Raw genomic sequence first — 16,222 nt, forward strand, 5'->3', positions numbered from 1 at the left:
GATGGCCATCACTGCCAACACCCACAGAGGTCACTGGCAAATCATGATTCCACCTTGGCATTGAGACAGGGTCACACTATCTTCAGTCATGTGCAGGAAGGGCTGGTCACCATCTGAACCAAACAGGCTCAGCCAATAAGGAAGATGTTGAGCAGGGAAACAGCTCTCTGCTGCAGCAGCTCCTGTACTCATTGACCTCATTTAGGTTTCGTAGTAAAGTTTGTGGTTTTCCTCATGTGTTTCCTATATTATCCTCAGGAAGTTTATGTCTAGCATTACATATTTGTTGTTGGTATTGTAGTGCTGATTTTTTATTATATCTGCTTGTATATAGGAAAACTATTGATTTTTTTCACTCACCGCTATTCAATTTTCTTTTGTTTGTATATCTGTGTAAATTGGCTTAAGCCCGTTCTGGAGCAGTTTTGGCCATTAATTAAATACTGAGAAAGAAACCCAGAGATGGGAGGGTTTAAAATGGAACAAAGGATGGGGGTTAAGAATAAGAAAGCAGAGCGTTGTATTTAATTTCTGTGAAAAGGGAGGTTATAACTCATTGCATAGGAAAAAGTAAAAGCAGGTTATATACTTTTTCTCAAAACTTGCTTTAAGAGAATGCTGTGGGGGGGTGGTCATGGTGGGTGAAGATGGGAGGTGTGATTTCTCTAATGTCCTAGATTATTATACCTAATGCTGAAACTATAATATCAACAAAGCTTTGAAGAACACTTTCCTCCTGTTCTCCCAGAGACTAGGAGAGAGGTAGTTCATTTTCATATGGAGAAATTAAGAAACAGAAATGAAGCGATTTGAATTTCTTCACATAATCATAATACTAAGCAAATTTAGGTTCTTTGGTTCAGTATTTATTCTGAAGCTAACTCAGGCAGTTAAAGAGACAGAAAAGAGAGAAAGCAGAATATTTGTTCAGAAAATTATGGGACTTCACAAAGTATTCAAACACACAAATTATAGGTATTTCTGAAGGGGAAGAAGAACTTCCCAAAGGAAGGGAAGCCCTATTAGAGGATACCATAAATGAAAACTTCCCAAGTATCACTAAAGATTCTAAAACACTCCTTTTAGAGGGATGTCAAACTCCAGGTCATTTCAACACAAACAGAGCATCTCCAAGACACATTGTCATGAACCTGTCCAAAGTCAAGATGAAAGAGAAAATTCTACAAGCAGTCAGGAGTAAGTGCCAACTGTCCTGCAGGGGTATATTCAACAGGATGACAGCGGACTTCTCAGCTGAAACTTTCCAAGCTAGAAGAGAATGGTCATATACCTTTCACTTCCTTAAAACAATTTTCAGGCCAGGATTCTGTATCCTGCTAAACTAAGCTTCAAAATCGATGGAGAAATTAAATCTTTTACTGATATGCAAACATTGAGGAAATTTGCCACAATAAGACCAGCTCTACAGGAAATACTTTGACCTATTTTCCACACTGACCATCACAATGGACCACCAGCAAAGTAAGCACCCAGAAACTAGAAGACAAAAGAACAAAACATAAGGGTGCAAAAGATAAAATTAAGTAATGGACCTTCACAAAATAAGATGAACACCACATTTATCGATTCTCACAACAGATATAAAAGGCTTGAATTCCTGACTAAAAAGACACTGGCCAATTGGATAAAAAAAAAATACAAGCTGGGTGGCACCCATAGCTTAGTTGGCAAGGGCGCCAGCCACATACACCTAGGGTGGTGGGTTCAAACCCAGCCCAGGTCTGCTAAGCAACAATGACAACTGCCACCAAAAAATAGCCGGCCGTTGTGGCAGGCACCTGTAGTCCCAGTTACTTGGGAGGCTGAGGCAAGAGAGTCACTTAAGCCCAAGAGTTTGAGGTTGCTGTGAGCTGTGATGCCATGGCACTCTACCCAGGGTGACAGCTCGAGACTCTGTCTTACAAAAAAAAAAAAAAAAAGTACAAGCTATCCATATGCTATCTCCAGGAAACATACCTAACCTTGAAGGACAAAACAAGATTCAGGATAAAGGAATGGAAAACAATATTTTAGGCAAATGGAAGTCAGAAGAAAGGAGAGGTCATAATCTTATTTTCAGATACAAGTGCATTTAAAACAACTAAAGTTAAGAAAGACAAAGGTGGTCACTTCATACTGATCAAAGGAACAATACATCAAGAGAACATTTCAATCCTAACTAAATATTTATGCACCCAACTTAAATGCTCTCACATTTATGAAACAGACCTTAATTAGTCTGAGCAATATGACATCCTATGACACCACAATAGCTGGAGACTTTAATACTCCTCTAGCAGAACTGCACAGATCCTCTAAAAAGAAAAAGGTACAGGGGACTTAAATGTGACCTTAGAACAACTGTGCTTAATAGAAAAATGCAGAACACACCATCCCAAAGCTAAGGAACATACATTCTTCTCATCAGCTCATGAAACATACTCCAAAATAAATCATATCCTAGTTCACAAATCAAACATCAACATAAATGAAAGACTTGAAATTATGCCTTCTATCTTCTTAGACCACAAGGTAATAAAGGCGGAACTCAACTCTTAACAAAAAATTTCATACACATACAAAGGCAGGGAAATTAAACAATCTTATGCTGAATGACAACCGGATTAAGGAAGAGTTAAAGGAGGAAATTATAGAATTCCTCAAACATAACAACAATGAAGTTACAAGTTACCAAACCTGTGGAATACTGCAAAAGCAGTCCTAAGAGGGAAATTTATCACATTAGATGCCTAAATCTGAAAAACAGAAAGAGAACATATCAACAATCTAATGAATAACCTTAAGGAAATGGAAAAGGAAGAGCAATCTAATCCCAAACCCAGCAGAAGAAAAGAAATAACCAAAATTAAATCAGAAATAAATGAAATTAAAAACAAGAATCATTCAGAAATTCAATGAAACAAAAAGTTGGTTCTTTGAAAAGATATATAAAATTGATGACCCTTTGGCCAGATTAACTAGAAACAGAAAAGCAAAATCTCTAATAACCTCAATCAGAAATAAAAACATGAGAAATAAAAACATATCACTGAGATACAAGAAATTATCTCTAACTACTGTAAGAAACTCTATACCCAGAAATTTGACAATGTGGAGGAAATGGACCAGTACCTGGAATCATATCATCTCCCTTGACTTCACCAGGAAGAAATCAGTCTCTTGAACAGACCAATATCAAGCACTGAGATTGAAGAAACAATAAAAAAATCTTCTTTTGCAGTTTTTTTTTTTTTTTTTTTGGCTGGGGCTGGGTTTGAACCCACCACCTCCAGTATATGGGGCTGGTGCCTTACTCCTTGAGCCACAAGCACTGCCCAATCTTCTAACAAAAAAATCTAACAAAGAAAGGCCTGGACCAGATTCTCTGGTGTGAGAATTCATACCAGAATTCTCTCAAACCTTCAAAGATGAGCTTGTACCTATACTGCAGAACCTATTCCAAAACATAGAGAAGGAAGGAACCTTTGCCTAACATGTCCTGTGAAGTGAATATCACCCTGATACCAAAACAAAGAAAAGACCCAACTAAAAAGGAGAACTACAGACCAATTTCACTAATGAATATAGAAGCAAAAATACTCAATAAAATCTTAGCCAATAGATTACAGGTACAGATTACAAAAGTCATATATCACAATCCCTTCATTCCAGGGATGCAAGGCTGGTTTAACATATGCAAATTCATAAATGTAATTCACCATATCAATAGTTGGAAAAACAAAGACCATATGATCCTCTCAATAGTTGCAGAAAAAGCATTTGATAAAAATTCAGCATCCTTTTCTAACAAGAATACTTAAGAATATAGGTATAGGTGGCATTTTTCTTAAAGTAATTGAAGCTATCTAGGACAAACCCACAGCTAATAACATACTGAATGGAGTAAAACTGAAAGCTTTTCCACTCAGAACTGGAACCAGACAAGGATGTCCTCTATCACCACTACTATTCAACACAGTACTGAAAGGTTTAGCTAATGCAGTCTGGCAAGACAAGGATATAAAGGGAATCTAGATAGAGGCAGAGGAGGTCAAACTCTCACTCTTTGCTGATGATATGATCTTATACTTAAAAAAAAACCCAGAGATTCAACTACGAGACTCCTGTAAGTGATCAAGAAATACCGTTATGTCTCAGGGTATAAAATCAATGTCCACATCAGTAGCCTTTGTGTATGCCAAAATGAGAAGCTAATTAAAGATACAATTTCCTTCACAGTAGCTTCAAAGAAAATAAAATACCTGGGGCTATACCTATCAAAAGAGGTGAAGGACTTCTACAAAGAGAATTATAAGAGAATTAAGAAACCCCAAGAAAAGAAATAGCAGAAGACCTCAGCAAATGAAAGACTATACCATGCTCTTGGCTGGGAAGAATGAACATTGTTAAAATATGTATACTACTCAAACCAATCTACAGATTCAATGCAATCCCCATTAAAATACCAATAGCATACTTTGAAGAACTGGAAAAAATAATCCTGCATGTGTGTGTTTGTTTTTTGTTTTTCTTTTTCTTTTTCGTTTTGAACCAGAAAAGAACCCATGTAGCCAAGGCAGTTTTTAGTAATAAAAACAATGCCAGAGGCATCACTCTGCCAGACTTTAGGTTACATTACAAATCCACACTGATCAAAACAGCATGGTATTGGCACAAAAATAGAGACATAAACATATGGAACCAAATAGAAAACCAAGAGCTGAAACCAGTCTCTTATAGCCATGTAATCTTTGATAAATGAAACAAAAACATACACTGAGGAAAAGAACCAATAGAGTTATTGCTTCTGAACAGTAGATTTACTGTTCAATAAATAGTGCTAGGAGAACTGGAAAATCACATGTAAAAGTCTGAAATTGGATCTGCAACTTTCACCACTTAACAAAATTAGACTCAATATGGGTAAAAGATTTAAATCTAAGAAATGAAATGATAAAAATCCTAGAAGAAAGTGTGGGGAAAACTCTTAGGGATGTCAGACTGAGGAAAGATTTTATGAAGAAGACTTCAGTGGCACTCACAACAACAAAAATAAACAAATGAGACTTAATTAAACTGATAAGGACAGCTAAGGACACAACAATAGCAAATAGACAACCTTCGGATTGGGAAAAGATATTTGCATATTACAAATCAGACAAAGGCTTGATAACTAGAATCTATAGAGAACTGAAATTATTTATCAACAAAAAAAGAGCAAACAATCCCATCTATCACTGGGCAAGAGACATTGACAGAGCCTTCTCTGAGAAAGACAAATTTCTAACCTATGAGAAAATACTCTTTGTCCCTAATCATTGGAGAAATGCAAATCAAAACCACCCCGAGATATCACTTAATCCCAGTGAGAACAGCCCACATCACAAAAGTCCCCCAGAGGGACTGTTATCTAATACAGCCTCTTTGGAAAGAAGTATGGAGAATCCTCAAAGAACTCAAATTAGACCTCCCATTTGATCCTGTAATCTCACTACTAGGCATCTACCCAGAAGAAAAAAAATCATTTTATTATAAAGACATTTGTACGAGATTATTTATCACAGCTCAATTTACAATTGCCAAGATATGGAAACAACCTAAATGCCCATCAACTCAGGAATAGATTAACAAGCTATGGTATATGTACACCATGGAATACTATTCAGCCATAAAAAAGATGGTGACTTTACATCTTTTGTATTAACCTGAATGGAGGTGAAACACATTCTTCTTAGTAAAGTATTATAAGAATGGAAAAGCAAGTATCCAATATCCTTAAATTTATTATGAAGCCAGTAGATGATCTAACACATGCCCACATTGGAGAAGAACTTAATTCTATTCAAGTTGGAGGGGGGAGAAGAAGAGGGGCTGGTGTGCTCCCACTGAAAGGGCAGAAGGTAGGGATGGCGCACCTTTTGGGTGCAGGCACAACTATAAGAGTAATTCTATCTAACAAATTCAAAAATTGTGACCTGGTTGTTTGTACCCTCACAATAGCATGCAATTAAAAAAAAAACCAAACAGCTTACGAACTTTAGCTTTTGTGTTGAGGTTTATGATCCAATTTTGTGTTAATTTTATAATGTGAGATATAGGGGTTGAGGTATTTTTTTCTCAATTTTAGTTCATTAATAAAAATTACATTTATTATGGTGTACAACATGATATTTTGATATATGTGTGGAATTAACATTTGAATGATGTGATTAACTTTTTGTGTTTTGGTGATAGTACTTAAAATCTACCCTTTTAGTAAGTATACAATATAGTTATATTAACTATAGCAATGATTTTCAACTGGTGTGCCATGAGAGGATCTTAGTCATGCCAAGAACAATTTTAAAGATCATTAATTATTTTCAAAAGAAATTCAAAATACAGTAAGTATATTCCTTTTTTTACTCTTTTTTTTTTTTGATCAATATAATTTCAGTGTGCCATGAAAGTTTAACTATAGGCTCAAGTGTGCTATGAGACAAAAAAGGTTGAAAAACACTGAACTGTAGTCATCATGATGTAACATAGATTTCTTAAACTTATTTATCCTATGTAAGTGAAATTTGTGTTCTTTGACCAATATCCTCCCAATTCCCTGCTCTTCACTGCCCAGCCTCAGGTACTAGAATTTTGCTCTCTGTTTCTATGAGTTTTAACATTTTTGGATTCCATGTGTGAGATCATGTAGTATCTGTCTTTCTTAGCCTGGTTCCTTTTATTTAATAAGATGTCTCCCAGGTTTATCATTTTGTTACTATAGGATTTCCTACTTTTTAAAGGCTGAGTGGTTTCTGTTGTGTCCTGTGTTCTTTATCCATCTGTTGATGGGCACTTAGATTGATTTCATATTTTGGCTATTTATTGTAAATAATGTTGCCATCAACATGGGAATTCCTTTAGACCTACTGAGTTCATATCTTTTGGATGTATATCCAGTAGCAAGATTGCTGCATCTTATGGTAGTTCTGTTTTAAATTTTTTAGAGAACCTCCGTATTTTTTCCATAATGGCTGTACTAATTTCCATTCTCACTCTCCAGGAACAATGGCTCCCTTTTCTCTGTCTCTCCCCCTCCCCCATTTTTTTCCTGTGGGTGTTTTTTTTCAGTACAGCACTATTTGTGGAAGAGACTATCCTTTCCCCCATTGCATTGCCTTGGCATCTTAGCCAGAAATCAACTGAACGTACGTAGGAGCATCTGTTTCTAAACTCCTAATCTCTTCCATTTATCTATGTATTTATTGTTGCACTAATTCATCTACCACATTGTCTGGATTACTATAGCTTTATAACATGCAGAGCTCAACCAAGCTTCTTACAGATCATCCATACCAGGATTCACAAATTCATATGACTTAAAGCAAGTAATATAATTAAGTGAAGCTATTCTTGGGTAAGCAGTATTACTTTATTTGTATTAAAATCTAAAGGACCAAAATTTAACATGCATTATTTTTCTTTATTAATGTTTTTAATCATGTCCCTGCCCCACAGATTTCTCATGGTTCTTATTATGGTTTAATTTCTAATGTTATCCTTTATATACATACTTTGCATACTAAATAAATGTTCCTCATTTCTACAGTACAACATTGTTTCTTCCCTTGCTTTCTTGAAATGCACAGCCATCCAGTCTGTTCTTCTTTCTCCACTTTAAAGGGGTGACTACAGTGTTTCCCATGAGAGCATAAGCTATAGTGAATGGTGACTGGTGCACAGACTGAGCACTGGGGCTGTGATGGGGAATGTTGTGGGGGTGGAATGAGGCTAACAGGGGAGGGCTGGCCCCACTGCAGGGAGTATAGCCACTCAACACCACTTTCACGACATCTTGTCAAGGTGATGTACATTCATCATTATTTATTTTGTTGATGAAATTGTCCCAGCTGTAGCCATTAGGAGCTGTTTCGGTTACAGGTCCCTTTGACACAGATGCTCTTTCGTGGGTGATATTTTGCACTTGATCTTAGCCAAAAGGCCGAGAAGTGATCGTGGGTGATATTTTGTATTTCTGTGGTATCGGTTGAAATATCCGTTACTCAATTCTGACTGTGGTTTTTTTGAGTACTTTCTCTATTTCTGGTTAATTCTGTTTATCTTTTCAAAGGCCCAAATTTGTTATTTCATTGATCTTTTGTATTTCTGTGGTATCGGTTGAAATATCCATTACTCAATTCTGACTGTGGTTTTTTTGAGTACTTTCTCTATTTCTGGTTAATTCTGTTTATCTTTTCAAAGGCCCAAATTTGTTATTTCATTGATCTTTTGTATTTTTTTGTTTGTTTGTTTCCATTTTGTTTACTTCTACTCTGGGCTTTATTTTTTCTTCTGTTGATTTGAGGTTTGGTTTGTTTTTCCTTTTCTAATTCTTTGCAATGTGACATCGGGTTGTTAGTGATCTTTCTGTCCTTTTGATATAGGCATTGTAGGCTATGAACTTTCCCCTTAGTGTTGCTTTTACTGTATCCCAGGATTTTGAAAGCTTGCATCCCGTTTGTCATTCAGTTTGAGGAATCTCTTGATTTCTACTTTAATTTAATCACTGATCCAAGGATTATTCCTCAGGTTATTTAATATCCATGACTTTGTGTAGATTTGGGTGTTTCTCTTAGAATCTGTTACTAGTTTTAGTCCATTGTGGTCTGAGAATATACACAGTATGATTTGATTTTTTTTGAGTTTGCTAAGACTTCTTTTGTGATCTAAGATATGATCAGTCTTGGAAGATGTCCCTTGTGCTGATGAGAAAAATACATATTAAGCAGTTTTCAGGTAGAATAATCTATAAATATCTGTTAGGTCCATGTGTTCTAGAGTCATGTTTAATTCCAGTGTTTATTCATTTTCTGCTTCAATGATCTGTCAGTGGAATATTGAATTACCCAACTATTAAGGAGCTACTATTTATTTATTTGCTTAGATCTAGAAAATCTTGCTGGTTGGGCACGGCGGCTCATGCCTATAATTCTAGCACTCTGATAGGCTGAGATGGAAGGATCCCTTGAGCTCAGGAACTTGAGACCAGCTTGAGCAAGAGTGAAACCCCATCTCTACTGAAATAGAAAAACTAGACAGGTGTTATGGCAGGCACCTGTAGTCCCAACTACTTGTGAGGCTGAGGTAAGAGGATCTCTTGAACTTAAGAGTTTGAGGTTGCTGAGAGCTATGACATCACAGCACAGCATTCTACCCAGGGTGAGAGAGTGAGACTATTTTATTAAAAAAATAAAAGAACTTGCTTTATGAAACTGGGAGCTCCTATGTCAGATACACATATACTTAGGATTGTTGCATTGTTACGTCTTCTTTAATTGCTCCCCTTACTATTATATATTGACCATCATTGTCTTTCTGTACCATTGTTGATTTAAAGTCTCCTTTTCTGATAGGGGAATAGATACACTTGCTCACTTCTGATTTAGGTAGATATGTTTTTCCATTCCCTTTGAGTTGGTATGAATTCTTGTGTATTAAGTGTGTTTCTTGGAGATAGCAAATAATTGGGTTGTTTCATACATTCAGCCAGTCTTTATCGTTTAAGTTGGGCATTCACACCATTCACATCGTTGCTGTTGGTATCTACTGTGCTGTTGTATTCATAACGCACTTGTGAGCATTTCCTGCAGGGAAGGTCTAGTAGTGACAAATTCCCTTCGTATTTGCTTATCTGAGAAAGGCTTTATTTCTTCTTCATTTATGAAACTTAGTTTAACAGTATAGGAGATTCTTGGCTGGCAGTTATCCTGTTGAAGGAGACTAAAAATATGACCCCATTCCTTTTTGGCTTGTAAGATGTTCTTGAGAAGTGTGCTCTCAGTCTGATGGGTTTTCCTTTGTGTGTTATTTGACGTTGTCACCTCACAGCTCTCAGGAGTTCCTCATTCTTGTTGACTGTGGCCAGTTGACTATATTCCTTGGTGTTTCCCTTTTTGCAATGAATCTCCCAGTTACTAATTGAGCTTTTTGTATCTGGATGTCTAAGTCTCTAGCAAGACGAGCAAAGTTTTCCTCAATTATTCCCTCAAATAGGTTTTCCAGGCCTTGTACTTTTTCTTCTTCACTCACAAGGATTCCTGTGATTCTTATATTTGCCATCTCTCATAATCTCATATTTTTCATAGACTGTTCCTCTTGATTCTTTCTTCTTCATTTTTGACTGAGTTACTTCAAAAGAGTTGTCTTCAGCTCTGAAATTTTTCTTCTGTTTTTTCTACTCTATTTTTAAAACATCCCCCTTTTTTAATTTCCCTAGATGAATTTTTTATTTCCAGAAGTTCTACTTGGGTTTTGTTTTGTATCTATCTTTTTAGTAATTTTTTTGTTTATTTCCTGAATTGTTTTCTGGTTTCTTTGAGTTACAAAAATGAAGGAGGTATGGAAAAAATATTAGACTCACTTTTCTACCCAATGAGCTAGAAGAAGGATTAAAAATATAGCATTAATAACCTTTCTACTTTCTGGAATTTTTAGCTCCTTTAAGAAATTTGCTTATGTAGTGCAAAAGTTTGTAGTGATGGCATTATATGTAAAAAGGCAAAAAAAAAAAATGACCCAGAACAATATAAAGTTATATGAAGGACTCTGTGTGGAAAGACTAGCATTGAATTGAATAAGAACTAGATGAAGGAAATGGATGGTGAAATCATTAGGCGGTAGATGCAAGAAAGATGAAGAAAACAGATATTATGCTAATATTCAAGCTTCTTCCAAGGAGAAGTTATGGGTGTGTTGGATCATATCAATGTAGTCCTGTTTTGGAAATTGCCTGGTGTTTTGTGAGCACGAAATTTGAAAGGACCCTTATGTCCAAGTCATCACCTCTGTATTTGAATCTTTATCGTAATTACATTGCTCTTTCCTTTGCATGTTTAGTTCATTGGGTCCCACTGGATTTGGTGGGTTTTGTTTGTTTGCTACTGAAATTGTTAAAATAAGATGCAGAGTGTCACATTTTTGTTGTAACTCTACTCCTTGACGTTGCCTATAGCATTTTAAATATCAGAAGATGAAGAACTTTATTCATTTCCCTTTGGAAAAAAGAAAAGATTACAACTAGTGGCATATCCAGAAGAAAGCTAATGGCATTTTTTTTTTTTAACTTTTTCTGCTTTTCTCTTAAGGGGATTCTGATGATGGTCTTCGTTAATCTTCTGAAATGTCACAGTCCCTGGAGCTGGCGTTTAGCCATCTCTGGAGGAGGGACCTAAAGGCCACAGCCTAAATCTGCAGAAAGAAAAGTGGGCTAAAGAAACAGAGCTGAGTATATGAAACCAGCACATTGTACCCCTTGATTGCACTAATGTACACAGCTATGATTTAACAATAAATAAAGAAGAAACAGCTGGGTGGGGTGAGGGTGCAGAGCGCCTGCCTCCTGCCTTTTCTGGAGGAGACGACAGTACAGTCAACAAACACCAGCAGCCCTGGGAAACATGAAACGGCATTTAACCTCGAGGAGCATGGAGATGCACCACATGTGTCTTCCGTGTCCTGCGTCGTCCTTGAGTCTATGGAAATTACTCTGGCTCTGCGTTTGGTTGGTTAACATTGCTGTGCGTGTCCTGTCCATTTAATTGGAGGATGCGGCAGGAGGAATAAATGACAGTCGGGGTTGATTAAATAGTTAGCGTTTGGGGTCTAGAGCCGTTTATGATGTTATAACTCTTACACACATGAGATTTGCATCTTTATCGTCCTGTCTCTTGCTTCTTCCTCTACTGTAGACTGGTGCTTACCCCGGGCACAAGTTGTGGCTCTTATACAATTGGTATTTTGTGTTAAGAAAGTAACAGCTTTTAAATATTCAGAATGTGTTAATCCTATGAAGCTGTTTTTACTGTTAATAACCACAGTTGTTGTTATATGAAAGTATTTTTACTTTTAATAACCACACCTGTTGTTATATCTTTCCCCAACCCCCCAAAATAAAGTGGCTGCCAAGGAATCCTTAAAGAGCACACACAGATTGAGTGAAAAGGGCACAGAACAAAGGATAGTTCCCAGGGGTGAAATGAAGAAGTTGTGTAAATAGCTGTGCTATTTTCCTTGGAAATGTCTGGCACACTCTGTGGGGCTGGGCGTCTGACTCTGAGATGAAGCCTTCCGCAGTGACTCTCCAGCACTGCATAGATGGTGAATCTTCACATTTTCTAACTACCTGTATTTATTTTACAAACTTGCTAAATCTAGCATCCTCAGAAACATAATCCTGGCACATCACTTGCATTCAAATAATCTTCACCTCACCTTTAACATCCAACCCTCTGTAAAGGAAAACATGAACAAACGTTAGCGCCAAGTCGCTTTCAGAAATTTGGAGTGTGCTAAGCAAAAGGTACTTTTTCTCGTGGGACACTGGCATAGAAATGAGAACTTTTGCTTCTTCGATTCATCTCACTACATATAACTGGAGGCCATTCTGTATTCTGTGGGCAAAATCCTACACGTCTTCCATGGCTCAGCTTAGATCAGTGGTTCTCAACCTTCCTAATGCCTCCTAACACCGTGACCCTTTAATACAGTTCCTCATGTTGTGGTGACCCCCAACCATAAAATTATTTTCGTTGCTACTTCCTAACTGTAATTTTGCTACTGTTATGAATCATAATGTAAATATCTGATATGCAGGATGGTCTTAGGCGACCCCTGTGAAAGGATCATTCGACCCCGAAAGGGGTTGCGACCCACAGGTTGAGAACCACTTAGATGAAAAGTCTGTAACAAAACAGGCTTAATTCCAGTGGCCATATTCAATTGTTCCCTTCTTAATAGTCCTGCAGTTATACTCTTATCATTCTCTTTAATAACAATTTCTTTTCATTCTTTAAAAACATTTTTTGCCTTCTGATCTTTTATTGTTTATCTTTCTCTTGTAATTGTCAGTAGTTCTCTTATATAATACAAACGTGCTAATTATTACATGTGGGCCCATGTTTAAATTTCCATCTGGTGCTTAACCACTTGTCATGAGTTATTTGACACCTGCTGTATGCAGGGTACGACCTTATGTACTATACAGAAGTCTGAGATGGGGTTTGCCCACCAGTTTTTTACAGATTTGAGAATGTCATGTTCTGGGCAAAAGCAGTTTCGGAGCTAAAAATTCGTTGCCATTTCAAGGCAATGCCAACCCCCCCCCCAAATCCACATAGTATATTTTTATATGTAATATAAAAGTTTTATATATAATAAGTATATGTAATATGTAAGTATACATACTATGTTATTTTATATATAAGTGGGATTTATATGTAATAAGCAGGATTATATATATGAGTGCCGTTTATATATATAAAACACTATTCTGTTAATTTAAAAAACAAACGTGTGTTAGCTTTAACTTACATTCTTTGTGTGCTTGGCATGCTGTACACATTTAAGGCAAAAAAATTGAAATGTCTTCATTTTCTGCAGTAGATGAGAAAACAGCAGCCTGAAGGTATCACAAATTTGGAAAATATTCTATATTTTTCTAAAAATTTTCATACATTTTCTGGAGTTTTTTTCCCCCTATGGAGAAGACGTAGGACATGAAAGCCTTAAGTGTTAATATTGATTCAAGAATTAAAACACCAAACATAACTGTGAGAAGTTAAAAACCTAAATAAATATAGAGAGATCATGCCTATAGGTTAGAAGACACAATATGAAGGTTTACTAAATTAATAGCTTCAAGGCAATCTCAGTCAGAACTTGCTGAATTTGGCAAAATGACCCTGAAATTCCTGTGGAAATGGAAAGGACCTAGCACAGTCAAAATAGTTTTGAAAATGAAGGACAAAGTTGGAAGACTAGTGCTACAGGATAGTGGGAATTCTCAGAAAGCTGTGGCACATCCAGGCAGTGTGGTATTGGCATCAAAATCACCCAGCAGTGGATCAGAGTAGAGCATGCAGAGCTGCCGAAGCAGGTCACTTGTTCCAGGACGATGAGGTATCATTGGAACAATTGGATATCCATATGCAAAAGAGGGGAAAAGGGCGGCGCCTGTGGCTCAGTGAGTAGGGCGCCGGCCCCATATGCCGAGGGTGGCGGGTTCAGGCCCAGCCCCGGCCAAACTGCAACAAAAAAATAGCCGGGCGTTGTGGCGGGCGCCTGTAGTCCCAGCTACTCGGGAGGCTGAGGCAAGAGAATCGCTTAAGCCCAGGAGTTGGAGGTTGCTGTGAGCTGTGTGAGGCCATGGCACTCTACCGAGGGCCATAAAGTGATACTCTGTCTCTACAAAAAAATAAAAATTAAAAAAAAAAAAAAAAAAAAGAGGGGAAAAGGCTTTGGTTCCTTATACCACATATAAAAATGTCCAGGGAATAGATCATAATCTAAATGCCTGACCTAAAACTATAATACTTCTAGAAAGGAGGGAAAAATCCTTGATTCAGAGTCATTATTTAACCGCTGGTTAACTGATCATGACCCAGTTCATTTTTGTAGCAAATAAAAGGTAAAGCATCAGTGTTGAAATTATAATGATTTCAAGAGTAGGTCCCCCTAATTGCAACCGTGCAGCTGTGAGGGCGAGTGGAGCTTAAGTCCCGCCTGTACTTTGATGGCCACGCCCTGGGCACCAGCATGATGTGTGTCTGCCTGAGAAAGGGGCACCTTTTCCCAGTTTGCACTGAGGTACCATTTGGACTGTTCACCATAGGTCCTGGAAGAAGGTGGTGGTGTTGATGGTCTTCCCCCCAAGATGCTGCCTAATATCAGTAAACTTTCTGGTGGACTTGTCTTTCCTCTAAAATAAAACCAGCTATTAACTTTCAGTGGAGGGCTGTGTTTAACCAGGATTCCACGGTATATAACAGTGTGTTCCCAAAGAAGATCAGCTAAATAGCCGGGCGTTGTGGCGGGCACCTGTAGTCCCAGCTACTTGGGAGGCTGAGGCAAGAGAATCGCCTAAACTCAGGAGTTGGAGGTTGCTGTGAGCTGTGTCACCACGGCACTCTACCAAGGGTGACAAAGTGAGACTCTTTTCTCTACCAAAAAAAAGAAGATCAGCTAATCCAGCTGTCTGCATTCTTCTCTCCCATTTGTAATTTGGCCCAGTTCCCTCGAAAGGCAAGCAAATTTTTAGGGTGCATTTTTGTCACCCCAGAGGATGCCTGGTATCATTTCTGTATCTACATCCCACTATTAATGTCCCCAGCCAAGATTTTTATCTATCTATATAGCATAAAAATTCAGAGAAAGGATAGACGCTTCTGTGGCTCCTCTGACTGATGGGTGTGCTCTGAGTATTGAAGCTTCATTAAGAGGAATTAAACCTTCCTGCTTCAGAAAATAGGAAGTAATGTTTAAAATATACAACTTTGAAACAAATAGAAAATATTTGAAAGTCATGTGTTAGTTTCATATAAATAATGGTCAGGTATAGATACCTGGTTTTTGTTTTTTTTCTTGAACCTTGAGCCACCAGCTAAATTTATGACTGAGTACAAAGCCCATGACGATGGTCTGACAAGATGGACTGGGACAGCAGTCTGTCAACAGAGGGATTCTGTTTGGAAACCTTCAGTGTTTAAAATCGACACCCACTCCCACTTCTGTGCAGCTCACCTTCTTTTCCTCCCCCCTTTTCCCTAAGGAAACTTAAAATGCATCTCTTTTCCCCTTTTATAGATGCGAACCACACGCAAGGTCTCTGTCTGGCCTGTGGGCCTGGTTGGTGGGCGACGCTATGAACGTCCATTGGTGGAAAATGGCAAAGTCGTTGGTTGGTACACCGGCTGGAGAGCAGACAGGCCTTTTGCCATCGACATGGCAGGTGAGAAGTATGGATGGGGACATTTGTTCCTATCTGATTGTTCTTATTACGTGCCCATTTATAACAGTGCACCAGAGGAAGGAAGCTTTGATTAAAGGACCAATCTGGGCAAAACACTAGGTCCTATCACATTTAGGAGAGGAAATATTTAAACGTTTAAAATAGGCTCTTTGGTTAATTCACATGGAAACTGATTTTCAGGGTGATTAGAAAATGCTCATTCTGTTCCATTTTGTCACCTGTTTATCTAGCAAACATTTATGTGCCAGGCCCTGGGTTGGGCATCGAGGGTTTATTGGTGAGAGCTACATTTGGCTGCTGCCTCCCAGGAGTCTACTAACTCGAACCTTTTGGTTCCCTTCTCTAGAATATCAGTATGTGAAAATATGACTTGTGTTTATTGATAATTTAATAATGCTATAAGTGACCAGTAAGTCATTTCAATGCTTATTGATAAATTTA

General features: G+C 37.6%; 1 protein-coding gene across 2 annotated transcripts in view; it reads left to right on the top strand.

The window, feature by feature from the left end:
• Window positions 1-16,222, top strand: part of B3GAT2 (beta-1,3-glucuronyltransferase 2) — a 75,307-nt gene that overhangs the window by 16,659 nt on the left and 42,426 nt on the right. For both annotated transcript variants that reach the window (XM_053602082.1, XM_053602081.1), the window contains exon 2: window positions 15,616-15,760. In XM_053602082.1, the coding sequence (XP_053458057.1) occupies window positions 15,616-15,760 (145 nt within the window). The remainder of the gene's footprint in view (window positions 1-15,615; window positions 15,761-16,222) is intronic.

Source organism: Nycticebus coucang, chromosome 9 (assembly GCF_027406575.1).
Source record: "Nycticebus coucang isolate mNycCou1 chromosome 9, mNycCou1.pri, whole genome shotgun sequence".
NCBI classification, from domain to species: domain Eukaryota; kingdom Metazoa; phylum Chordata; class Mammalia; order Primates; family Lorisidae; genus Nycticebus; species Nycticebus coucang.